This window comes from Marmota flaviventris, chromosome 8, assembly GCF_047511675.1.
Source record: "Marmota flaviventris isolate mMarFla1 chromosome 8, mMarFla1.hap1, whole genome shotgun sequence".
In the NCBI taxonomy this organism is placed as follows: domain Eukaryota; kingdom Metazoa; phylum Chordata; class Mammalia; order Rodentia; family Sciuridae; genus Marmota; species Marmota flaviventris.
This window is the reverse complement of record NC_092505.1, coordinates 57,844,184-57,872,078: the sequence shown is the minus strand read 5'-3', so window position 1 is coordinate 57,872,078 and position 27,895 is coordinate 57,844,184. Positions and strand designations below refer to the sequence as shown.

The 27,895-nt window shown below is 32.8% G+C and overlaps 1 protein-coding gene across 2 annotated transcripts in view; it reads left to right on the top strand.

The window, feature by feature from the left end:
- Stxbp5l (syntaxin binding protein 5L) overlaps nucleotides 1–27,895 on the top strand; it is a 334,167-nt gene that overhangs the window by 248,697 nt on the left and 57,575 nt on the right. For both annotated transcript variants that reach the window (XM_027936010.2, XM_027936009.2), the window contains one exon: nucleotides 14,195–14,260. In XM_027936010.2, the coding sequence (XP_027791811.1) occupies nucleotides 14,195–14,260 (66 nt within the window). The remainder of the gene's footprint in view (nucleotides 1–14,194; nucleotides 14,261–27,895) is intronic.

Below are 27,895 nucleotides of genomic sequence, written 5' to 3'. Positions count from 1 at the left end.
CAGTTATGCAACAGAGGATCTTTTGGAGAGCCTCAGGCTTATTCATTGATATTTTCCCTCTTTCACTTCATGGTTTTCAATTTGTGGAAATATAGCAGGTCTTAAAAATACAAACCAAAAAAAATAAAGGGAAAAAATAATGAGAAAGATAAAAATAACAGAACTAGCAAAGAGAGAAAAATAAATAAATAATACAAAATAAATAGAGAAGGTCAAGAATGGAAGAAAAGAAAAATAATAAGGAGTGTCTTAAGGGGAAAAATTTCAAAGAGTATTTATTGAACAGTTACTGTGTCAAACATTTTTCTGGGCATTAAGTGCACAATGATGAGTAAACAATTACATATTTTCCTTCCATTTATTACAGACAATATACAGATAAATAAATACATAGATATACTATTATAATTGTAAAATGGTAGTAATGCTATGATAGAGAAGAATGAATGTTGTCAAGGGAAACCCCTTCTAAGGAGGAAACACTGAAGTAAAGCTTTGTAAGATAAGAAAAAACTAGTCAAAGCTTTGTTTCCACTTCCAACCAAGAGAGTACTGATTGAAAGAAACTAGTACTTCACTCATGCTTACAATGACTTTACAGACATTTTCAAAAAAAGTTTGTTTGAAAAAAGATTAAGATAACATAATTATTTTTAAACATTAAAGATTGGGGTTGATAATCAGAAAAACAAAGAAATCAGAATAAAAGGGGATATAATATTGATTCCATTCATAGAAAATTCAAGGAAATGAAGACTAATACATTGTGATAGAAAGCAGATCATTGGTTGCCTAGGGATGTGAAGGGACACTTACAGGGAGGGCAGGAAGAAGGGGTTACAAAATAGCACACAAAATTCTTAGATATGATGGATGTGTTTTTTATCTTGATTATACAGATCGTTTTCTAGGTATATAAATATGATCAGTTATCAAATTATATATTTTATAGATATATCAATTAAATCTCAATGAAGCTTTTTTTAAAAGCACTAGCTATATGAAGAACAAGGATCATTACATTCCAGGCATACAGAACACCTTATAAGTAGGTTCTAAGGTGGTAAAGGATTTAACTATCATCTAGAAATAGAAAAAAGGCCAGAGAGAATAGGAGTATGGTGTGTGAAAGGGAAAAAAAGATGATGTAGAGATGAGCAGTGACCAGATAATGCAAACTCCTGCAGCAGTTATAAGAAATTCATCTAGAAATAGAAAAAAGGCCAGAGAGAATAGGAGTATGGTGTGTGAAAGGGAAAAAAAGATGATGTAGAGATGAGCAGTGACCAGATAATGCAAACTCCTGCAGCAGTTATAAGAAATTCTCTCTTGCTTTAAGCAAGAGAGTTATATGCTTCATTTGTGTTCTAAAAATAGTATGCACACTGCTGAGTGAAGAAAATATGGGTCCATAAAAGATCATACAAGTTAGAAACTCAGTATTGCACTACAGTCAAGAAATGAGCATATTCTTGACTGGGGTAAGAGAATTGTTATTAAAGAGAAAGGGTAATTCAAGGATAACAGCATTTACAGAGCTACTATTACGAATCAGTGTAAGAAATAAGAAAGTGGAATTAATGATTATTCCCAGATTTTGACTTTAGCTACTGATCATGTCATGATATTGTTTACAAAGACAATGAAGCTTGAGATGGGGGGAGCTTTACTAGGAAGCACAAAGTCAATATTAGACATGTTAAATTTTGGTATCTCTGTAACATGTTCATGTGGAGATGTCAAGTGTATAGTTTAACAACTATGAATATCAGATAAGAGTTCTAAGCTATAATTTGAGTCTCATCATATACATGGTATTTAATGGGAATAAATAAAATAACCTAGATGAGAAGGAAAGGGGTTGGAGATTGTGGATAGAAACATCAGAAATTTCAACATTTAAATTCAAGAAGAAGAGAACTTCTCAAGGAGAAGAGATAATTTGAGGAGAGACTGCCACAGAAACCAAAAGCCAGAGGTGTATTTCTAGAAGTGGTTAGCTACATGAAAAGTTACACTTAAGTAGCATAAGCTCAGAAATGTGACTGATGGGTGAACCTGTGGTGGTTACTAGTAACCCTTCAAAAAGACAGTTTTAGTTTTAGAAAAGTAGTGAGATGGAAGCCAGAATAATATTAGATTGAAGAGGGGCAGGTGAGGAAATAGCACAAGTAAATATCTCTTTCAAAGCACTTGGTTATAAAGGGATACAGAAAAATGGGCCAGTACCTACATTGAAATAAGGTATTAAAAGGAGGAGGTGGAGCCGGGCATGGTGGCTCATGCCTGTAATCCCAGTGACTCAGGAGGCTGAGACGGAGAACTGCAGGTTCAAAGCCAACCTCAGCAACAACAAGGTGCTAAGCAACTCTGTGAGACCCTGTCTCTAAGTAAAATACAAAATAAGGCGGTGGTTGAATGCCCCTGAGTTAAAAAAAAAAAAAAAAAAAAAAAAAAGGAAGAGGCATGTTGATGTTTTTTATTTTAAATTTTAGCAGGAAGAGAATATTTTTAATTTACATGAATATGGAATGATCAAAAAAGAGAAAGGGAGAGAGACTGAATTGTGCTAAGGAAGAGAGGGGATTATAAAAGGAGCAAAATCTTAAGTTGAGAGGGGTTGGGAATCATCAGCACATGTAATAGGAGACATTAAATAGGACATTTTTAGGAGATTTAAATAGGAGATTTTTCTCAATTACTAAAGAAAGATAAAATTAAAAAGACAGTTACAGAAAAGAAAATGGATAAATTGAAAAGTGTATGATTTGTTTGAAATATGAAACAAGTGATTATTACATCTGATTTTCAGTTCTATATTTACATCTGATTTTCAGTTCTATATTTTAGTAGGATATATATATATATTCCATCTACTATATATAGTAGATGGACACTATACCTTTATTTTTATGTGGTGCTGAGGATTGAACCCTGTGCCTCACATGTGCTAGGAAAGCACTCCACCAACTGAGCTACAGCCCCAGCCCCACCTCCTTTTTTTTAGATTTTGGTTTTACAATGTAAATTTTCTTATACCAAAGCTTTATATTGAAAAGCAACTACACTGAATTATAATTAGTAGAAAAAATATAAGGTTCAATCTTCAAATTTACAAAAGGAAACTAAGAAATACAAATAAGGGAAATAATTGCTCAGTAGTATGTGTTAGCTTTCTATAGTTTAGTTAGCAGTAATATCATTGAGAGTAAACCAAATAAAATAGGCCAATAAAACCTAAAGCAGTAATGTTTCACAAAAGATGACACTATCTCCTAGAGGACATTTGGCAATGCATACAAACACTTGATTGTCACAACTGAGGAGGAGGGATATTTTACTGGAATCTACATATACCATGTATTGCTGCAACAAAATATTATCTGGCTACATTTTCAATCAAATTTAAAACATTCAGAGAAAATTGTTTTATCTGGAGAATAGTAATTTGGTAAGAAAATCCTTAAAAGGGTAGACTGTTCATGTGGATGCATGTATTGACATATTGGAAATAAGTCTCCTTAAAAATACTGATTTTATTTAGAATTAACAATTCAATATTTAAAATACGAAATTATCAATTAAGGCATATGTATACTTAATTTTTTAAATAAAAGTTGATATAATTCACTGTAGCTAAGGGAATTATGTCTTCCATTGTTATTTACCATACAATTTCTGTATCTGTTCTAACCAGAATTCATTATATATTTTCCAGTGAATCACTATACAAAACCTTTCAAGTTTAATAGCTAATATGCTTTTCTTTACTCAGATGTCAATTATAACTTTGTTCACATAATCTCAGGAAAACTTAATCACTTAATGCTTAGTATATTATTAAGAAGACACAATTAGGGCTGGGGTTGTAGCTCAGTGGTAGAGTGTTCACCTCGCATGAAAGCACTGGGTTCGATCCTCAGCACCACATAAAAATGAAATAAGAGTATTATGTCCATCTACAACTAGAAAAATATTTTTTAAAAATTATTATTAAAAAAGACACAATTATTTAGCATGTCTACTGAACAGTTTAATAAACTACTAGTGTCAGTAATGGATTAACTATTTCCATTCCTCTGATTCCTCATGTCTTCAAACCTACTTTCCCAGTTGTTTTAGTCAGTTTTTTCATCATTCTGACTAAAAGACTTGACAAGAAAAATGTAAAGGAGGAAAAGTTTATTTGAGCTCACATTTTCAGAGGTTCAGTCCACTGTTGACCAATTCTGGGACCAAGGTGAGGCAGAACATCATGGTGGAAGGGTATGGCAGAGAAAAGCACCTCAGGATATGGTTACCAGGAAGCAAAGCAGTGACTCCACTCACCAGGGACAAACATAAACCCAAAGTCTTGTCCCCAGTGGCCTACTTCTCCAGCTGCACCCATCTTTCTACAGTTAATCCATATCAGTTGATTAGCCCATTGATTGGGTTAGACCTAATAATCCAATCATTTCACCTCTGAAAATTTCTGCATTGTCTCACACATGATCCTTTGGGGATACCTCAATCCACCCATGGCCCTCAAAAGCTCCTGTCCATCTCATGGTACAAAATACATATAGTTCATTTTAAGAGGCCCGATGTGTCTTAATAGTTCCATTATTACCCAAAATTCTAAGACCAAAGTTTTCTGAAATTCAAGGTAAACTCACAGGTGTTTTCACTGTAAATATCAAAAACACATCACATATATCTACATATGATGGCACAGAGTAAACATTTCCACCCCACAAGGAAGAAATAGGGGCTTAGAATGGAAGGATGGGGCCAAAAAAGGCTGATATTCAACTGGGAAAACAAATCCAGTAGCTCCACATCTAGTAAATGGGGCACATGTCATGGCATCATGATGTCCTCTCACAAGGGCTTATATACCTCTGCCATATGACCTTAATAGTTGCAGCCCCATGTGGCCTCTCTTTTGGTTTGTTTCTTCTCAATTCCTGCAGCTTTCCTACACAGACATCTCACATCACTGGTTCTCTTAATTTCAGGGGTCTCCATTGCAGATTTGGCTTTCTTCTCACATCTTTATGCTTCATGCCCTCAAGGGCAGACTACAGGGACTTTGACACTGCTACACTTCCTGGTCTCCCAGGCCTTCCTTTGAAATCTGGGAAGAAGCCTCCATGACCTCTTAACTCCAATATCCTGCATTTCTATATATGAAGTAAAACTTCATGGTTGATACCAAGGTGTGCTGCCATCTTGAGAAGTAACCAAGCTTCCAGGGATTATGGCTGCAGCAGCCTCTGAGTACCTTGGTGGTTGAGCATAGGAAACAAGTTCCTAGGTCCTCTTATGCAAGCAGTTTGCCCCTATGGTCTATTTTCAAAGGAATTTGTACTTTTATAACTGTAAGCCTGAGATGGATGTGGTCTTGCCAATTATGAGATGCCCTCAAGCCACCTGTCCTATTCTTTGTGGGTAAAGTACTTAGCATTTCTTTAGTGGCTATAATCTTTTTAACAGCTTCCTTAGGCACAGTTTTACTTGCACTTTTCTGACCAAATTGCAAGTTTTCAAAAATATTTCTACTCCTTATTATCATAGTAAGCTTGGCTAAAATCTGCTCATAATATCCATGCCACAACCTGAATACTGTGCTCCCTTGAAATTTCTTCCACCAGATTAATTAGCCCATGACCTTTAAATTCAGCTTCAAAGAAAGTCTCAGGATATGGGGGAAATGTAGATAATGTATTTGCTAGCATGTAACACAAATGCCTCTAATACAATTTCCAGTAGAGTCATCCTCCTCTGAAACCTCATGGGCCCTGTCTTTACTGTCCACAGTTCTATCACCATTTTGGTCTTCTGAGCTCCCACCAGATCACCTATTAAACTCCACTTACAATGTTTTAAAGCCTTTCCACCTTGCAAATCTAAACTTCTCAAAATCCCTTCTCCACCCCACTAGAAAGCACTAAAGGATTCTGAATCATATGGACTGGTTAGTTACAGCCATGGTCCCACTCTCAGTACCAGTTTCTGTTTTAATCATCTTTTTCATCTCTTTGAATAAAGACCTGACAAGGAAAATGTAGAGGAGGAAAAGTTTAATATGGTTCATGGTTTCAGAGGCTCAGTCCCTAGTCAGCCAACTGCCTAGCTCTGGGCCCAAGGTGAAACAGAACATTATGGTAGAAAGGTATGGGGGAGAAAAACAGGTCAGGACAGTGCAACAAGGAAGTATAGTGATGGCTCTACTCATCAGGGGGAAAATACAAACCCCAAAGTCATACCTCCAGTGGACCTACCTCCTCCAGTCACACCCTGCCTGCCTACAATCATCACCTAGTTGATCCATAATCTAATCATTTCATCTCTGAGACTTCTTGCACCTGTCACATATGAGCTTTTGGGGGACACCTCTATACCATGACAACAGTATTTCCAAGATTGCAAATATACCTGAACAAGGAGCTTTCTATTTCCCGATAGGATGTTGAAGGAAGTGCTAGCAACAGTAATAAAATTCTGTGATATTAATGATAAAAATAAAATTATACTTTCTTATAGAGCTATTGAAGAGTGTTAGATTCAAATATGCTTTATTAACCAAATGCTATAGAGGGAAGAATTATTCATAAGTGAGAAGGAAGCTGCAGATGTCTCCATACCTGGGGAAAGGAGTGGCCCTTCCATAGATGGATAAACTGCAAAGAATTTAAAAACAAAAAAAAATTGTAAGATTATTTTCTGGACTGGCCTATGGATTATACTTTGAAAGAGCTCTAAATACAAAAACCAGTTGTTCAAGTTCACAGTTTACTGTTACCAAAGCCTTACTTACACTCCTGAAATTCTTGTGACAAAGTGGCAATGCAGGTGGGACTGTGAAATCAGAGAAATTCATGCAATATTAATGGACTTGCCTTTCTGATATTATTATATAATTTAACCAAAATATTAATTAAAACTCTCTAAAGCAATATCCCAGCCCTGTCTCTGCACAAATACTGAGATCAGCAGTTAGCACCTTGGCAAAACGTGAGTGGAATTTCAAGTGTTAACTTTAAAAGCAAAGAAAAATCTTTTTCCTGTAATTTTTTCTTGAGCCCTCATATTTCTCTGATTATCCTTTCTTATTTTAATTGTACAGATTAATGCATTACAGTGTGGTAAGTCAACATGTAAACAGTTTGTAAAAACAAAGAGAAATATTGTTGGACTAATTTGAAATTAAAAATCTTAATCAATTAAAGTTGCGACTCAATTCCACCTTAGTTCAATGCCTTGTAAAAATTGAATTACACTTCACTTAAGCTACTTACCAAAGAAATGAACAAAAAAATGATAAACATATATTGAGGGAAACTTCAGCTTCTAGCACTGTTTTATATATAGCATGCTATCAGAAAATAAAAAACACACAAAGAAGCAGAAATTCATGACACATAATTGGAGAAAGAAGCCAATTTAAAGAGACTCATAGATAACACAAATTAAAATAAGCAGTCAAGAACTTTTAAAGAACTATTATAAGAAAAAAATAGGAAAAGTAAATTAAAGTGGGTAAATATGTTTGGGAATTTCAGGAGGAAAACAAACTCTGAAAAGAATCAAACAAATTACAGAACTGAAAAATATATGTGAAATCAAAAGATCACTGCTCTGATGATATGTTGAATCAGATCAATAGCAATGACCCAAACAGAAGAACCGTATTTTTAAAATTTAACAAAAAGGAAGCAGGCATTAGTAACTGTGTCTGCATGTTTTTGAGATTCGATGAAAAACATCAACTGAAAGACATGGAGGCTCAGAAAATCCCAACATAGGAAAATAAAATAAAAACGCAAGAACTCATAGTCAAATCATTGAAACCAACATAAAAGAAAATGTTAAAATCAACAGAGAAATATACCTACCACCTACAGGGTAACAATGATGTGATTAATAAATGACTTCTCACCAGAAATAATTAAAGCCAAAGACAACACAAAAACTGAAAAAATTTTCAGTACAGAATTCTATATATAGCAAAAATGTCATTCAAATATGAAGATAAATGAATTTGTCTTTAGTAGGCCTGCAGTATAAGAAATGGTAAAGAAGTTTTTAGAAGCTAAAGGAAAATAATCACAGATTGAGACTTGGAAATACAGTAAGAATGAAGCACACTGGAAAGAATACATATTTTGGTAAATATGAAACATTTTATCTTTTCTTAAATTCTTTAAAAGTACATTTATTTTATAAAATGGTATATTATAGGGTTTATAATGAGTAAAAGTAAAATGTATGACAAAAACACAAATCATGAGTAGCATGTAAACAGTATATATAATGTCTTAAATTTCTTTTATGCTAAGAGAAGTGGTGTAAAAATAATTAAAGGTAGACTGTGATTAACTATGTATTCTTATTATAACCCATAGAAAAGCCACTAGAAAAATAAAATAGAAGACTGTAGCTAAAAAGTCAATGAGAAGACAAAATAGAATACTAAAATTATTTTCTCAAAAGATGGAAATGAGGCATGGGGATTGGGGGAGAACATAAAGAACAAATTGAAAACAAATAAAAATATATGGATACAAAACTAACCCAAAGATTATATTAAGTGTTAGTAGAATAAAATTTACAAAGAAAAATGCAGAGATTATGAGACAAGATTAAATAGGAATCCAACTACAAGCTATTTATACTTTAAATATAGAAACCCAAATAGATTGAAAGTAAAAGAATTTCATTAAAAAACTAACCATAAGAAAGTATATTTGGGGGGCTGGGGATGTGGCTCAAGCGGTAGTGCGCTCACCTGGCATGTGCGGGGCACTGGGTTCGATCCTCAGCACCACATAAAAATAAAGATGTTCTGTCCACCAAAAACTAAAAAATAAATATTTAAAAATTCTCTCTCTCCCCCTCCCTCCCTCCCTCGCCCTCCCTCCCTCCCTCTCTCTCTCTAAAAAAAAAAAGAAAGAAAGTATATTTGGCTATGTTAAGATGAAGTGGATTTTGAGGCAGTGAGATAGAGAAGTAGTTAAAAATTTTTAAAGACTATCAGAAAAATATTGAAACTCTTTTACTTGTAGACAGTCAACAAAAATATTAAAAATACATAAAGAAAAATTGTTAAAACTACCATTGAAATCAAGAAATCTACAATCATTTTGGGGAATTCATCATTTCCCCTTAGTAACTGATAGTATAAATAAATGAAAATTCTTCAGGATATAAACAACGTAAGGAATTCTCTTGACCAAGTTAACCTAAACACGCATAAATAGATACCTGTGCTATTAAATTTAAAATATTTTTAATTATATTTTAATTATATCTTTAATATTACTAATATTTAATTAATAGTAGTATCTTTAATTAATATTATTAATATGTTTGATTGATATTATTAATTATATCTTTTCAAGTAGATATATAGCTTTTTATAATGATAGACTGAACCATAAAATAAGATATAGTGAATTACAGATAATTGAAATGAAGCAAAATTTGCTATCTGACCACAAAAGAAATTGAATTAGATATTGATCCCTATTGGAAATTCTGAACACATTTTTATAATTTTTGTTCATATTAGTGCATTACAGTTGTACATAACAATGGAATACATTGTTACATATTTGTAACAATGTACATGTACAGAATATAACAATATAATTTAACCAGTATCATTTTCCCAGTATTTCCCCTTTCCCTCCCCTATTCCCTTCATCTAGTCCCTTTGGTCTATCTGCATTGATTTCTCTTTGATTTTCATGAGATAACCCTGAACTTTCTTTGTCTCTTTCATCTCTAACTTTCACATATGAGAGAAATCATATGATCCTTGACTTTTTGATTTTGACTTATTTTGCTTAACTTAATGTCCTCATGTTCCATTCCTTTTCCTGAAAATGACATGGTTTCATTCTTATGGCTGAATAAAATGCCATTGTGTATGCATACCACACTTTATTTAGCCATTCATCCATTCATCCACCTAGGTGGATTCCATGGTTTTTCTGTTGTGAATTGTGCTGCTATGAACATGGGTATGCATATATGGCTATAGAATGATGACTTTAATTATTTAGGATCAATGCCGAGGAGTGGTATTAACAGTGGTATAGCTGGGTAATATGGTAATTCTATTCCTAGTTTTTTGAGGAAATTCCATACTGATTTTGATAATGGTTGACTAATTTACAATTCCACCAACAGTGTAAAAGTGTTCCTTTTTTCTCCACATCCTCTCCAGCATTCATCATTGTTTGTATCATTAATGGCTGCCATTCTAAAGTGAATCAGATGAAATCTCAGTATAGTTTTGATTTATATTTCCCTATTTGATAATAATATTTGTTTTAGTCAGCCTTTTCACTGCTGTGAACAAAATTCTAAATAAGAACAAACAGAAGAGGAAAAGTTTATTTGAGGGCTCACAGTTTTAGAGGCTTAGTTCATAGATGGCTAACTCCACCCCTCAGGGCTGGAGGTGAGGCAGAACATTGTGGCAGAGAAAAGCCAAGGGGACATGACACCAAGAATCAGAGAGAAAGCTCCACTCATCAGGAATAAAATATATACCGCAAGGCATGCCCCCAGTGATCTACATTCTCCACCCACCCCTCCCCGCCTACAGGTACAACCCAGTTAATCTTTATCATAGGACTAATGCACTCATTAGGTTTAGGTGATTATAATAAAATCATTTATTTCCCCTCTAAATTTTCTTGTATTGTCTTACACATGAGTTTTGGGAGCACATCTCCCATATAAACCATACCACTGTTGAACATTTGTTCATGTAATTGTTGGCCATTTATATTTCTTCTTTTGAGATGTATTTAGTTCATTTGCCCATCTTTTATGTGTGTGCATGTACGTTTGTGTGCATGTGTGTGTTTTGAGTTCTTTATATATTCTGGATATTAATTCTCTGTCAGAATGATATCTAGCAAAGATTTTCTCCCATTCTCTAGGTTCTCTTTTCACATTCTTAATGGTTTCCCATGCTGTGTAGAAGCTTTTTAATTTTATGCCATCTCACTTAATTAACTGTTGGCGTTATTTCTTGAGCTTTAGGTGTCCTATTGAGAAAGTCATTGCCTGTGTCTGTATACTAGAATGTTACCCCTACATTTTCTTCTAGGAGTTGCATAGTTTCTTGTCTAATTCTTAGGTCTTTGATTCACTTTGAGTTGACTCTGTGCAGGGTGAGAGATAAGGGTCTAGTCTCATTCTTCTGCATAGGGATTACCTGTTTCCTCCATTTGTTGAGAAGATTGTCTTTTCTACGCTATACGTTTTTGGCATCTTTCTCAAGGATCAGATAATTGTATCTTTGTGGGTTTGTCTTTCTGTCTTCTATTCTGAGATAATTTTTTTAAATAACTTATGGCTTAAAAAAGAAATGACCAAAGACATTTTAATGTATTTTTGACCTGAATGAAAGTATGAACACAACATACATACATATATATATATGTGTGTGTGTGTGTGTGTGTGTGTGTGTGTGTGTGTGTGTATAAAGATGCTGCTAAAGCAGTCTTTAAATGTAAAACCATGGATGGTCATTTTGGAAACCCATAATCTAAACTTCCTTCTTAAGATTCTAAGAAAAAAAAGAGCAAAGAAACACAACATAAATGAAAGGAAATTATAAAGGTCAGAAATCAATGAAGTAGAAGACAAATAATACTATATATCAACAAAAAAATATGGTACTTCAAAAGCACTAATAAAGTCTAAAGACCCTGAGACTGACTCCAGAAGAAAAAAAAATAATGTATGATCAAATGAAATGAAAAAGGGAACATCACTATGGATTATACAAACACTAAAATTTACAAAGTAATGTTATGAACAACTGTGTGCCTAGAAACTGACATTTAGATGAATTTTAAGAGATTCTTTGAAAGATAAAACCTACCAAAGATGACATAAAACACCTTGGAAAATATAAATAACAGTCTTTTAAATTTTTTAAATTCAAAATTAAATACTTCCCTCAAGAAAACTTTAAGCCCCAAATGGTTCCATAGATTAACTCTATGAGACATTTAATGTGAAGTCTTTTAGGGACCAGAATAAAGCCATCAAAATGTTGATGACTAAAATTGATACAGCAAAGTGTAAGAAAACTACAGACCAGACCCATTCATGAACATAGATATAAAAATTATACATAAAATAACTAGTAAATGCAATATGGCACATAAATATAAGAAATATAAACATTATAAACAAGATGGATTTATCCCAGGAATGCTAATTTAACATTTAAAGATCAATCAATGTAAAATGATTGATAAATATAATTTAAAGGAAAAATATGATCATCTCAATACATGTAAAAAAATTGGACAAAATTGAACACGTATTTATGACAAAAAATCTTCCACAAACTAGGAACAAGAAGGACATTCCTCAATTGAATAAATCGTATTCATGAAAAAACAATAAATAGCATCATACTTTGTTGTAACATATTAAATATTTTCCCCCCTAAAATCATAAATAAAGGAAGGATATCAACTGTCATCATTATTCAGCTTTTTACTTCATAACCTAGTAAGGGCAAAAGCAAGGTAAAAAAAATAATATACCTAAACATAAGTGCTATTATGGTATATATAGAAAAACTAAAGGAATCTATTATAAAGCTGCAAAATAAAAAGTGAATTCAGTAAGATTGAAGAAAACATGTCAGTATGTAAAAATCAGTCTTATTTCTATAAAATGATAGTAAACAATTAGGAAGTAAACTGTAATCCCAGCTATTCATGATATTGAGATGGGAGGATCACATTTGCAAGGGCAGTCTGGAAACTTAGTGGGACCCTGACTTAAAATGAAATTTTAAAAACCACTTGAGATATCTCAGTGATCTCATGCTTGCCTACAATTTGTGAGAGCCTGGATTCAATCCCAGCATGACAAAACAAAACCAAGATAATACATAGAGGATAGTCTTCTAAATGATATGGTCCCATTCCCCCAGAGAATAAGAAGAAAAAGAAAGCATAACGATGAAAACTATATTAAAAACAATCATGTAGTTTCTGGAAATATTTTAGTTTATACAGCAAATGAAGAAACATATTCAAAAAAGTCTACTGAAACTTGGTAAAAACAAGAATTTGGGACATGATAATAGAAGACTTTAAAAATCCCATGTATAAGACTGCCATACTGAAATCTACAAAATATTGCAGAAGAAAATATTTTCAAAATCATTCATATGGGAGAGAATACCATATTTATGGGTTGAAAGACTCAATTTTGAAAAAAAATACATATGTGTGTGTGTGTATGTGTGTTTTTAAGATAAAACAGATAGATGATAGATAGATATAAAACATGAGGGTTAAGTTACATTATCACAAGAGACCTTTTCATCTCCAAATTCTATTTGTTTTTGCAACTACAGCAAATGTATCAGTATAAATTGAATAAAGAGGATATAGGAAGGAATATGAACAAAGACAATTTTAATTATTCGCAGTAGTTCTCAAATGTTCAAATGTTTCTGATTAAGGGGACTTCTATTCAATCAGAAACTCTGTGTACTTATTTACAAAGAAAAAAGAATATTAGACTTTTCAAAAAGAATAAGAAAACTATGATGAAGGATATTTTAAATGCCATAGGAATATGTATTTATAGAATTTAAAAACATGTATTAAACTTTTGTACTCATCCTTGTATTTTTCAGAAAAGTCATAAAATAGAAAGTAAGAAATACTGGAAATATGAATGTAGTACTTGTTATAAAAATGACATTGAGGTAATTGAACAAATCAGTATGTAATATATATAGCACTACATTTTTATAAATAAATACAAAATTTTAAATCTGTAACATCTCTTTAAATATTTTTTAAAGGCCAATAACCTGTTCTCCTGAAATAAAGGATCTTATTATGACTTTTAAAACCCTGTTTCTCATTTTTATTCTCTGATGAAATTGGATCATTTATTAAAGTATAAAAATAATAAAATTTGCATCTTTCCACCATCCATGTTTAATTTTCCTTTGTTGATCAGCTACAGCTCCTGTTTTTCCTGTATCACTTATTTAAATAAATTTTCACAATACTTTTGTAATGTGGTTTTTCACAGGAAAGGGGACCTTTTTAGACTTAACTATACTAAGGAATAAGGATTACCTATACAGTACTATCAAAATTAACATATATATATATATATATATATCTTTTCCTTGTATTTTCAGGTTTAACTGAATTGAATGATAGTCCAGTTCCACCGGAACTTGAGCGTTGCAAGTCTCCCACTTCAGGTAAACAAGAGTGGTATTTTTCAAGTTTGTGTTAATTCACTGCAGTAATCTGTTGCTTTATTTTGAAAATTGTTGTAGTTTAAAATTTTTAATTCATGGTTTTAGTAGTTATAATTCAGTTTCTAAATGTAACCATCAGCAAATTTGATTCTTAATATCAAATTAAAATAAATGTCTTCAAAAATATGCTTGGCCCCAAATAGAATTAAGATCAGACTTATGAATGTAATAATTTTAAAGACATTTTAATGGAAAGTTAGTATGCAGATATATTAATAATACTTAATAAGTGTCAAATAAAATGGATAATGTACAGTAACATTGTAGTTTTTGTCTAGAGTTGATTTAATAAGAAATATACATAATAGGTGCAGAAGCAAATGATACCATTCCTCAGAACTATCATTTTTAACATGTATATCTAATTACAAAAATAATACAATATGGTATTGAATAAAACATCAAGTAAAGTGAACACCCATTAAAAATATATTTTAAAATATGAGGATAAAGATTCTTGGGGATATATACATACACGTGTGTGTGTGTGTGTGTGTGTGTGTGTGTGTTCTGATTACTTGATCTGTACCTGTCAAGGATAAAGAATAGGTAATTTGGTCTATTTTGTTCTCAACACATCCCCCTTGCCCTTCCCTTCTCCCTCCATGTCCATTCCCTTCCTCTACTTTATTGGTCTCTCTTCTATTTTCATGACATTCCTTTTTTCTCTCAACTTTTGTATATGAGAGAAAACATTCAAAACTTGACTTTTTGGCTTATTTCATTTAGCATGATGTTCTCCAGTTCCATCCATTTACCAGCAAGTGACAAAATTTCACTCTTCTTTATGACTGTTTAAAACTCCACTGTGTGTGTGTGTGTGTGTATGGATGGCACACTTTCTATACCCATTCTTCTGTTGACAGGCATCTGGGCTGGTTTTCTAATTCCTATTGTGAGTTGCACTGATATAAACTTTGATGTGCCTCTATCACTATATATGCTGATTTTAGTTCATTTGAATAAATACCAAGAAGTACCAAATCTGAGTCATGTGTGGTTCCATTTCTTGTCTAAATTGTAGCCCCACAAACAATGCATGAGTATACCTCAAACGTTTCCCAAATCCTTGCCAGCAATTATTGTTATTTGTATTCTTGATTATTGCTATTCTAACTGGAATGAGATGAAATCTCAGTACAGTTTTGATTTGTATTTTGCTGATTGCTAGGGATGCTGAACATTTTTCATATATTCACATATGGCCATTTATGTTTTTTCTTTCAAGCAGTTTTCTGTTTAGTTCTTTTGTCCATTTATAATTAGGATTTGGGGGTTTTCTGTTGTTTGTTTTGTTTAGTTTTCATGTTAAGTTTTGAGTTCTATATATATTCTGCTTATTAATCCCCTGTCAGAGAAGCAGCTGACAAACATCTTCCTCCTTCTGTGGACTCTCTTCATTCTTTTTTCCTTTGCTGTGCAGAATGTTTTTGATTGATGCCATACCACTTACTGATTCCTAGTTTTATTTCTTGAACTTTAGGGATCTTGTGATGGAAGTCAGTGACTGGGCCAATATGTTGGAGTGTTGAGAATATGTCTTCTAGCAGTTGCAAAGTTTCTGGTCTAATTCCTTGATCCACTTTGATTTGACTTTTGTGCAGGGTGAAAGATAGGAATCTAGTTTCATTCTTCTCCATGTGGATATCCAGTTTTCCTAGCACTATTAAAAAGGGTATCCTTTCTCCAATGTATGATTTTGGAACCGTTGTCAAGGATCATATGACTATCCATGTGGATTTGTCTCTGTGTCTGTTATTCTTTTCAGTTGGTCTTCATGTCTGTTTTTATGCCAATACTGCTGTTTTTGTTACTGTATCTCTACAGTGTGATGTGTCCTGCATTGCTGTAATTATTCAGGATGGCTTTGGCTATTCTGGGTCAATTGTTCTTCCAAATGAATTTTAGAACTGTTTGTTCTAGTTCTGTGAAGAATAAAATTGGTATTTTGATGGGGATGCATTAAATCTGTGGATCATATTTGGTAATATGGCCATTTTGACAATATTAATTCTGCCTACCCACGATCTCCAGGGAGATATTTCCATCTTCTAAGGTTTTTCTTAACTTCTTTCTTCAGTGTTCTATAATTTTTGTTGTAGAGGTTTTTTACTTCAATGGTTAGATTTATTCACAGGTATTCATGAGGCTACTCTGAGTATAATTATTTTCCTGATTTCTTTTTCAGAGATTCATTATTGGAGTACAGGAAAGTTATTGGCTTTTGTGTTTTGAGCATTGTATCCTGACACTTTATTCATAGATTTATTGATCAATTCTTGGAGTTTCTGTTAGAGGTTTTTTTCCCCGTGTGTGTGTGTGTGTGTGTGTGTTTTCTAAGAATAGAATCATGTCATAAGCTAATAATAATTTGCATTCTTCTCCTATTTGTTTCACTTTAATTTTCTTCTATTATCTGATTGGTCTGGTTAGAGTTTTAAGAGCTATTTTGAATAGGACTGGTGAGCGTGAACATTCTTGACTTCTTCCAAATTTTACAGGAAATTATTTTAGCTTTTCTCTGTTCAATATGATGTTAGCTTGGGTTTATTGCATATAGCCTTTATGATGTTGAGGTAAGTTCCTACTATCCCTAGTTTTTTCAATGTTATTACCATGAATGGAAATGGGATTTTGTTGAATGCTTTTATGGCATCAGTTGAAATAATCATATGATTTGTATCCTTAATTTTGTTTATGTGGTGAATTACATTGATTGATTTGCTCTTGTTTAACCAGTCTTACATCCTGGAATAAAACCAACTTGATCATGTTGTTCAATCTTCTTAATGTGTGTTTAAACACAGATTGCTAATATTTTATTAAGGATATTTGCATCTATGTTCATCAGGGATTTTGGTCTGTAGTTTTATTTTCTTGGTGAATCTTTACTTGGCTTTGATATCATGGTGATACTGGTTTCATAGAATTAATTTGGGAGTCTTCCCTCACTTCTTATTTCATTGACTAATTTGAGGAGTGTTAATATTAGCTCTTCTTTAAAAGTCTAGTAGAAGTTAGCTGGTCCTGGGCTCTTCTTTGTTGGGAGGCTTTTATTACTAATTTAATCTCAGTGATTGATGTTGGTTTGTTCAGTATTTCTATATTCTTAGCTCAATTTAGTTAAGTTGTATGTGTCTAGAAACTTGTCAATATTTTCTAGATTTTCTGATTTATTAGAATGTAAGTTTTTTTAAAAGTTCCTGATGATCCTCTGGATTTCACAAATTTCCATGGAAATTTCTCCTTTTTCATCCTCAGTTTTGTTGATTTGAGTCTTCTTTTGGGATTTCCATTTTATTCTCAAGTATTGGAAATTTTTCTGATTCTTTCTCTGAAAATTTTTTTCATTCCTTTAATTTGTTTTTTCATGTGTTTTTATAAGCCAATAATTCAATGATTCTTTTCTTCTAAGCCAATGTTCCAATAATGGAACATCCATCAATTCAGTATGAAAAGTAATATCTGTAAGATCAAAACTGACATTGAATTATCTATGATATCCTGTGCTGAGCTATTTGATGTTGAGGATTTCTTATTGAGTCTTCCTGATTTGGATTTCATCAGGATTTGGAACCTGTAGAAGATACACACCATTCCTTGACTTTAACTCTTAAGTTTATTCCTGGGTGTGGAAGTTAGTGATTACAACAGCACACCTCTGATACAATTCTAGGAGATCCTCTCTGATGTTTAGTGCATTTAGGCACCTACTAGCTTTCTGATAAGTCAGGGGAGAATCCCTACTAGTCTGTAACATAGCAGAGCCAGTTTACTCCTTATTGGGTGGGGGGATGCAGTCTTATGTGCCCTCCTAAGGAAAAGTTCCATGTACACAGAACTGTCAAATCTGGTGTATCATTTACCACCACCATTTATATTTCAGAGTGTGTGGTGTGAGACAGTCTAAGGTAGAGGCATAATGGTCTGGTTCCAATGCTGCTGAATGGCCCATAGGAGGTGCAGAGCTGCTGCCCCCTCTAGAATATGCAAGTTGCAGATTGGTGTGCTTGTATCTAGGCACAGCGAATGGTGGCTGGTTTCCTCCATAAGGCTTTTTGTGATATGTGCTGTATTTCATACTCATGAAGTTTTCCACTGGCTGCTTAATTATCTTCAAGAAATTCCTTCTATGGATCCACATGTCTGAATGACAGGTGTGTCACTTGGCAGTTATGGGACTCAGCTGTGGACCCTCCAAGAGGTTTGGGGGCAGGAGCCACTTCCCTGATTACTGTGGTTCCTATACCAGCCACTGGTACTTGATAGTCAGCCTAGAGGCCCAAGTTTATGTATTTTATGGGCACTGAATCTGTTGGATATTTCTCTTGAGTGCAGGGGCACAAAGCTCAGGACTGTTATTGGCTACCATGGATTGCTAAGCATCATTTTTATTGCTTTGCAATATTCTATTGTAAGAATATACCTCAATTTATGGAATTTTTTGTTGTTGAAGACTTAGTTGATTTTCAGTTTGAGGCTATTATAAATAAGGTTGATATGACCCATTTTATATGTTTTTAATGCAAACATAAACTCATTTCTGTTACATTTGTGTGTACACACATATGTATATGTACATATATGTAATTAGAGATATACATATATCTGAGTAGAATTTGAGGGATATAAGGTATACAGATGTTTGGCTTTAAAAAAATACTATAATGAGTTTTCTTAAGTAGTTGCACCAATTTTACTTCCATTTACAGTGTTTGAAAACTCCATATATTTACCAATGTTTAATATTAGAGTGCTTCTTAAATTATTGTCATTTTGAAGTATATATAGAACATCTCATTGTGGAATTAAATTGGATTGCATTTCTTTGATGTCTAATAATTTTGATGGGATTTTGTATATGTATTGGCTATTAATGCCCTTGCTTTAAAATATTTAATTATTTTGCTCATTGTTATTGAGTTGTAAACTTTGCTGATTGATTTATTTAAAGGATGTGTGTGTGCGTGCGTGCTGCACACATGTAATATCTGTAAGATCAAAACTGACATTGAATTACCTAGCATGCATGCACACACTATGTAGAAGTCTTTTCTTGGAGATAGATAGATAGTGAGATATATGTGTGTGTGTGTGTGTGTGTGTGTGTGTGTGTGTATATATATATATATCACTATCTTCTCCCACTCCATGGCTTGCCTTTCCTTCCCTTAAAACTGGTATTGTAATACTAATGTACATTTAATGCTAATTTACAAGTATTTTATTCAATTGTTTTTTAAAGAGAATCTTTTCTATCCCAAGACCATGAAGCTTTTTCTTCCACAGTGTCTTCTTCTAAGAGCCATATTGTTTTACCTTTTGCATTTAAGTTAAAGTTTAATTTGTAGTTTACTTCTGTGTATAACATGAGGAAGGAGTTGAGGTTCATTTTTACCATTTAGATATCCAATGATCACCATTTATGAGGAAATTACCATTTCCCTCTCTGCACTAAAGTGAAACTTTTGCCACACATTTGTGGACTTTACCATGTGGGAGGTATGTGTGTGTGTGTGTGTGTGTGTGTGTATGTATGTGTGTGTCTGTCTCTGTATTTATGTTTAGACTTCATGTTCTTTTCCATCAGTGTGTTCATCCTTTATTCAAACCACTGTGTTAAATATTGTAGCTTTACAAACATTGCTGAAAATATAGTTTCTCCAGTTTTGTTTTTGCAGTGTTTTTCAATATCATTATCACTAGTCTAGATTTTTTTATTACTTTTATAATGAATTTATCAATTCACATATAAACATGCTTAGATTTTGATTGCAATATTATTGGATATATGAATCAACTGAGAAAATGTTGAATTTTGCATTCTGTTATCCCACATTTTTGTTCATTCTTTATATTGTCTCAGCACTATTTTTAGTTTCTTTGTAGAAGTATTGTACATCTTAGAATTATTCTTTGTATTTTATTTTAATTCCATTATTACAAATGCATTTTTATTTATTTTTCTAATTGTGGCTAAAATATAAAATCCAATTAATTTTTGTATATTTAGCTTTCATCTAGCAAACTTGGTAAATTCATTTTTTAATTCTAATAATTTGTAAATTCTTTTAGATTGTGTATCCAGTGATGTCCCCAGTGAAAATAGCAGCTCTTTTTTTTTCTTTTTAAAGGAGGATATTGGCTAGGAACTTCATGCAATGTTGAATAGATGTAGTGTTAGCAACATATTTTTCTTGTTCCTGGTTTTAGGGATAAGGCTTTTTATATTTCATAACCAATTATTAAAACTAGTGTAATTTTTAGTAGACATCCTGCTTTTACCCCTCTGCCTATGATGTTTTTTTCTAAGATTAAAGGAGATCTGGAAAAATCACCACCACCACACTTCCTTTTCAAGGTAGACTCATAGGAACTCTGATGCAGTCAAGAATTCTGCTTCAAAGCAGGAAAGTTTTAACTACTTTTCATTATGTTACCTGGAGGCAGAATTGATGTACAATGATAAGATTCACTTATCACTTCAATACTGACAATGGCAATTGTTATGTTTGTATCTTTTTAAATGTATAAATAGTACTAAAGGGCCAATACTCTTATTGCCTTTTCTTACTTACTTTTAGTTTGTTTTCCTCTAGTTCAGTGTTAAAACACAGATAGCTGAGTGCCAGAGATTCTCATTCAGTAGATCTGGGTGAGGCCTGAGATTTGCACTTTCAGCAAGATCCCAGATGATGTTTTTAAAAACAAAACATATCAAATCCTCACTTTTATTGAAAAATGCTCATATACTGAAAGTTTCATGTGCTTCGATCACATAACTCTGCCAAGAATGTATTAGATAAAAGTAGGATCTTCCTGTGGAAAGGTCTGTGAGGAAACATAAAGGAAAAGCAATTGATGGAGTGGTAGTATTGAGGAATAACTTTTTCAGAACCTATTCTTGTTCATGCTATTGTACTATTATTTGTCTAGCATAATTTAATTTTTAATTTTATTATGGTATCTCTTTTTAAATTCTTTCCATTTTTTCATTGGTGCATTATAATTATATGCTTCTAGTCTCTGGATTACTTGAGAACCATTGCCTATGAATTTTTTAAATTAATTTTTTCAGTAGTTAAACCTCCCTTATTCAAATCTTTTTGGGGATCTTAGCCCTCCACCCATTTGAATCTACTGAAAACTGGTGACAGAGCTAGGGTAGAGCACTTCCCTAGCATGTCTGAGGCACTGGGTTCAATTCTGCACACATATAAATAAATAAAATAAAGGTCCATTGACAACTAAAAAAATTTTTTTATTAGCTACACATGACATTACAATGATCTTGGCAATTCATACATTTGAATCAATTGGGATATAATTTCTCATTTTTCTAATTGTACAGATTGCAGAATCACACTGCTTATAGAGTCACCTATATACATACAGCAATCATAATGTCTATTCTATTCTGCTGCCCTTCCTATCCCCCCTTCCCCTACCCTCCTAAAAATTTTTTTTAAAAAATAAAATTTATGACAACCTGATTCAAGTGTTTCTGAATAAGAGAAGTTGGGAATTAGGGAAGCCAGAACCAGTAATCATTTTAATCTCTGATTTCCATCTGGATATGAAACTCTTTTAATAACCCCAATATACTATAGGTAATATAGATTGAAGGTTTAGACCATTAATTATTCCCTTGAGGATAATGAAAGAGAACAGAAAAGAGTTGGGGGCTGAAAGAATCCAGTGAGCCAAGTAGAATGCTGAAATGCTCAGCTTTCCGGTTAACATTCTAATTTCATATTATTTATTCATTTACTCAAGTATTCAACAAATAATTTTCAGTTTCTACAGTTAGACATTATGCTACCCACTAGGATAAATTAATGAAAAAAATAAACATACTTTATCACAAATGAATAGTCTATTTGCCAATATAAGCTTTGCATTAATAATTATTGAACTTGTTAATACTTTTTTAAGCTATGCAATCCTTATGAGGTCATGTTGTGCAATTTGTATTCTATACAAACTTGCCTTCCAACATGGTGAACAGGTACCAACATTGAGCCCTATTTCTCCTTGCTGGGCACATAAATTCAATTGCTTAAAGAAAATAGCCCCTATTTTGGAGAGAGTTGAAAATTAACCTGACCTTGTGTTATCCCAGAAGGTGGGCCTTTTTTCCTAATACTTTTCCCAGAAGAACATCATTTTCTAAGCTAGCATCAGGCCCTGACATGCTACTACCTTTAACATCCATCGTCATAATTCTCAGTCTAATCTACAATAGGCTTATTTAGCTACCAAGTTCAAATGAAGGCTTGGGTAACAGAAATATTTAAATACATTAAAATATCAAAAGGTTAGCATCACAGAATACTAACAACAGAGTACTCAGCTTATGTTGTTGGGTATAGGTGAGAGCTGGATTTTTTTAAATTCTTTATTAATTTTTTATATGTTTTAATTAGTTATACATGACAGTAGAATGCATTTATGCACTTTGATATATCATACATAGGTGAGATATAATTTCTCATTTTTCTTAGTGTACATGTTGCAGAATCATATTGGTCATGTAGTCACATACATAAAGCAATAATTCTGTTTCTTTTCTATTATCTTTCTATCCCCACATCCTCTCCCCTCCCCTTCCATCACTTTCTTCTACCTAATCTAAGGTAATGCTATTCTTCTCTAGTGCCCCTTGCCTTATTAGAGAAAACATTTGGCCTTTGGGTTTGTGGGATTGGCCTATTTTGCTTAGCATGATATTCTCCAACTTCCATCCATTTACTGGCAAATGGCATAATTATACTCTTCTTTAAAGCTGAGTAATATTCCATTGAGTATACACACACACACACACACACACACACACACACACACACACCACACCACATTTTCTTTATCCATTCATCTATTGAGGGACACCTACGTTGGTTCAATAGTTTAGCTATTGTGAATTGAGCTGCTATAAACATAGATGTGGCTGAATTACTGTAGTATGCGGATTATAAGCCCTTTGAGTATGAGTATAAACCAAGGAGTGGGATAGCTAGGTCAAATGGTAGTTCCATTTCCAGTTTTCTGAGGATCTCCATACTGCTTTCCATAGCGGTTGCACCAGTTTTCAGTTCCACCAGCAACGTATGAGTGTACCTTTTTCCCCACATTCTCACCAACATTTGTTGTTGCCTGTGTTCTTGATGATTGCCATTCTGACAGGTGTGAGATGAAGTATTTATGTGGTTTTGATTTGTGTTTCTCTAATTGCTAGAGATGTTGAACACTTTTTCATATATTTGTTGATCGATTGTATTTATTCTTCTATGAAGTGTCTGTTCAGTTTCTCAGCCCATTTATTGATTGGGTTATTTGGCTTTTTTGGTGTTAAGTTTTTTGAGTTCTTTATATATCCTAGAGATTAATGCTTTCCCAGAGGGGCATGTAGTAAAGATTTTCTCCCAATCTGTAGGCTCTCTTCTCACATTATTAATTGTTTTCTTTGCAGAGAAGAAGCTTTTTAATTTGAATCCATCCCATTTATTGATTCTTGATTTTACTTCTTGTGCTTTAGGAGGCTTGTAAAGGAAGTCAGATCCTAAGCCAACATGGCGAAGATTTGGGCCTATTTTTTCTAGTATTAGGTGCATGGTCTGTGTTCTGGTGCCTAAGTCTTTGATCTACTTTGAGTTGATTATTGTGAAGGATGAGAGACAGAGATTTAATTTCGTTTTGCTACATATGAATTTCCAGTTTTGCCAGGACCATTTGTTGAAGAGGCTATCTTTTATCCAGTGAATATTTTTGGCACCTTTGTATGACATAACTGTATTTATGTGGGTTTCTCTATGTATCCTCTATTCTGTACCATTGGTCTATAAGTCTATGTTGGTGCCAATACCATGCTGTTTTTGTTACTATAGCTCTGTAGTATAGTTTAAGTTCTGGTATTGTGATGTATCCTGTTTCAGTTTTCTTGCTAAGGATTGCTTTAGCTATTCTGGGTCTCTTATTTTTCCAAATAAATTTTATGATTGCTTTTTCTATTTCTATGAAGAATGTCATTGGGACTTTAATAGGAATTGCATTAAATCTGTATAATGCTTTTGGTAGTATGGCTATTTTGACAATATTAATTCTGCCTATCCAGGAGCAGGGAGATCTTTCCATCTTCTGAGATTGTCTTCAATTTCTTTCTTTAGTGTTCCGTAGTTTTCATTGTGGAGGTCTTTTACCTCTTTTGTTAGATTGATTCCAGTTTTGTGTGTGTGTGTGTGTGTGTTTTTGAGGCTACTGTGAATGTGGTAGTTTTCCTAATTTCTCTTTCAGTGGATTCATTGCTGATGTATAGGAATGTGTTTGATTTATGGGTGTTGGTTTTATATCCTGCTACTTTGCTGAATTCATTTATTAGTTGTAGAAGTTTTCTGGTGGAATTTTTTTTGGATCTTCTAGATATAGAATCATGTCATCAGCATATAGTGATAGTTTGAGTTCTTCTTTACCTATTTATATCCCTTTAATTCTTTCTTTTGTCTAATTGCTCTGGCTAGAGTTTCAAATATGATGTTGAATAGAAGTGGTGGAAGAGGGCATCCTTGTCTTGTTCCAGTTTTTAGAGGAAATGCTTTCAATTTTTCTCCATGTAGAATGATGTTGGCCTTGGGTTTAGCATATATAGCTTTTACAATGTTGAAGTTTGTTCCTGCTATCCCTAGTTTTTCTAGTGTTTTGAACATGAAGGTGTGCTGTATTTTGTCAAATGAAGAGCTGGATCTTAAGGCCACATTTGACTGTTCCTTCTGTGCAATTCTTTGTGTCTAACATCCACTACTTTCTCCAAAGAATTTTGTTCTTCCTTACAAACAGTCCTCTGTTGTGTTCAGTACCTGTTTATTTTAGATAAAGGAACAAACAGAGACCTTTCCACGTAGTTACCTTTAAATTATTGATTCACATGAAATTTCACTAAGAAATTACATGCCAATAGTTTTGTGTTCCCTTCTTTAGGACTTGCTACCAGAACTCCTGAGGCAGCAGCAGGCTTTTATAGGAATGAAATACCAGCTGTGAGACAGAGGAATCAAGTACATCACTTGCCAGGTGAAGGTGAAAAATTTTTTTTATGAACAAACAAAATATTTGTATCTTCACAATTTTATAAATTTTTTTATAAATTTTTAAATTTTAAATTTTTTCTCAAGATTTTCTCATTTATTTTGCTGAAAACAAAATGTCATGGTAAATGAAGACAGAGTACCTGAAGCAGTTGTTTAAAACAGAGATGATGATTACACAATGTACAAAGTAGAAAGTACTACAACTTTTGTGAAAGGTTTTGAAATATTCCATAGGATTTTGATGGTTTTTTTCCCACTCAAAATCTGAATGATCTCGTCAAGCCTATAAAAAAATAAGGAGGGGTAAACAGAAAATTCAGAGAAAATTAAGAGCTCAAAAATACTGAGATTTTAAAAAATTATCCATAATTCTTTATAATACAATGAAATATTTTCTATAATCAGCAACACCTGTGGTAATCATGGAAACTTCACCAAAGACTTGTCCCTTTAGAAAGTTCTAGAATCTCAATTTTATGCACAATCATTGGCATTTGATGCTGTTTATTGGGACCAAACAGACACAAACACAGATGGTACAGCCTTCTTAAATTAGGCCTTCATGGAAAAATGGTGTTTCCAGATTTGCAACTTTAAGGAATTATTAATGTTGTAGAACTCAAAGTCAGGAGCCAATGAAGATAAAGATAAATGTTATTAACAATTTAATTTTCCCAGTAGTAATTTTCTTTTGTTTTTGTAATATAACACCCTGGTATACCTTTCAAAAGAAAGCTAAAGCTTAGAGATTTTAAGTGAATAGAGGTAGAATTCAAAGACAGTTATATTTGGTTATAAAACCTATTTTTTCCTGGTACTCATTCATTAAATGAGAATAAACATTATGAGAATTAAAAAAAAAAAACTATTCACTATGAATAACATCTGTGCCATGAGAAAGAAGTGCTGAGTCATGAAGAAACAATGTTTTAAACAAAGAAATTCATAAGAATTTTAAAAATACTTTACATGAAACATTAGCAGAAAATAGCTTACCACTTAAGTTCTAGGAAAAACTAATTTTGAAAATCATTTTTAGTTTTTTATAGTTCATATAATCAACATTTTATCACATTTTAGACTTATTAAACACTGCTTAAAAACTATAATCTATATTTATACAGTACTTTAGAACAAACAAGGTATTTTTTTTTTATGTTTATCATCTTATTTAATCCTTACAACAACCCCAAAAGGTTGATATTGTTCTCATTTTAGGGGGTGGAAAAATTGATTAAGGGAAAATTTCTGTAATTTGCCCAAGGTTATTACCCTTTAATAATGACTTAGTCTGAATCCAAATATTATTCTTTAAGTTCCTCTAATTGTTTGGTCTCAAATTAATAAGCCTTGTATGTTTTTAAAAACATGGGTTGAAAAACTCATTTATCTCTGTAAGTTTATAATTGAGGATAGATATCAAATTAAACATAAAGTTTCATAATCACTGATATAATCATTGATTCATTAACACTGTCTAAATATAATTATATATTTTAAGGTAATGATAGAGTCATGAAATTAACATGTTTATGCTGGAGCAAATTCAGATGACAATATCTCTTTGCCCAGCTTTATCTTAGCCACTTTGGGAAAAATGTTTTAAAAGAGGAGGGATGCCAAAAAAATTAGAATCATGTAGTCCTTTCAGGGCTTCACCATGGCGTGTTGATCCCAAAATGCTTTATTTTTTAACTTTGCCTGTATACATAACAGATGTTTTTGCTCTATTTGTTTCTGACCTAGTTAAGATAGAGACAAATGAAATTCATTACTATATTCCAGCCAGTTGATTAATTAATCCATAAATAAATTCATACATAAAATGAATTTTAATCATATGTTTTAATTAAAACCTTTTAATCAAACAACTTTTAATTTTAAATTAGATTTATTTATTTTAAAGAAGATACCTAGACCATATAGGTGGTATCTTCTGTGTCATGAAGACTGTGTTACTTAGGCATGGCTTTAGCAGAAAAAAAATAACCTTAACCTGTCACCTTCTTTCTTTCTATTATTATAACTTTAGCAAATTGCTTAACCTTAAATGATTGCTAGGACCCAGAACATAGATGCTCAATAACACATGGTAGTGGTTATTATAAAAGCAGTGGTGAACACACATGGCCTAAGGAAACTCAAGGTGAATACCCATGACCTAAAACCCATGGCTAAACAGACTTTGTTTATTCCCCTTGACCATTCTAGACTTCCAAATATTAGTTGTAACTTAGCCATAGCAAGGTAGAAATCCTTCTACTGAAGATAAAAAAATAAATTCAGTTAAGAAACAACCAATCAGCAACTTTGAATTAGAGATTTCTAATCTCTATGTTTTTTTCCATTAAACTAGTAGCCATGTTCACATTTTGAGAAAGGGTTTAACCCATTCCTAAAATTTTGATTCAGGTGTAGAACCAAGGATCTGATTAAGACCTGTTTGAAGCCAGTATGACATTCTTCTGATAAACCAAGTTGCACTCTCCATTGT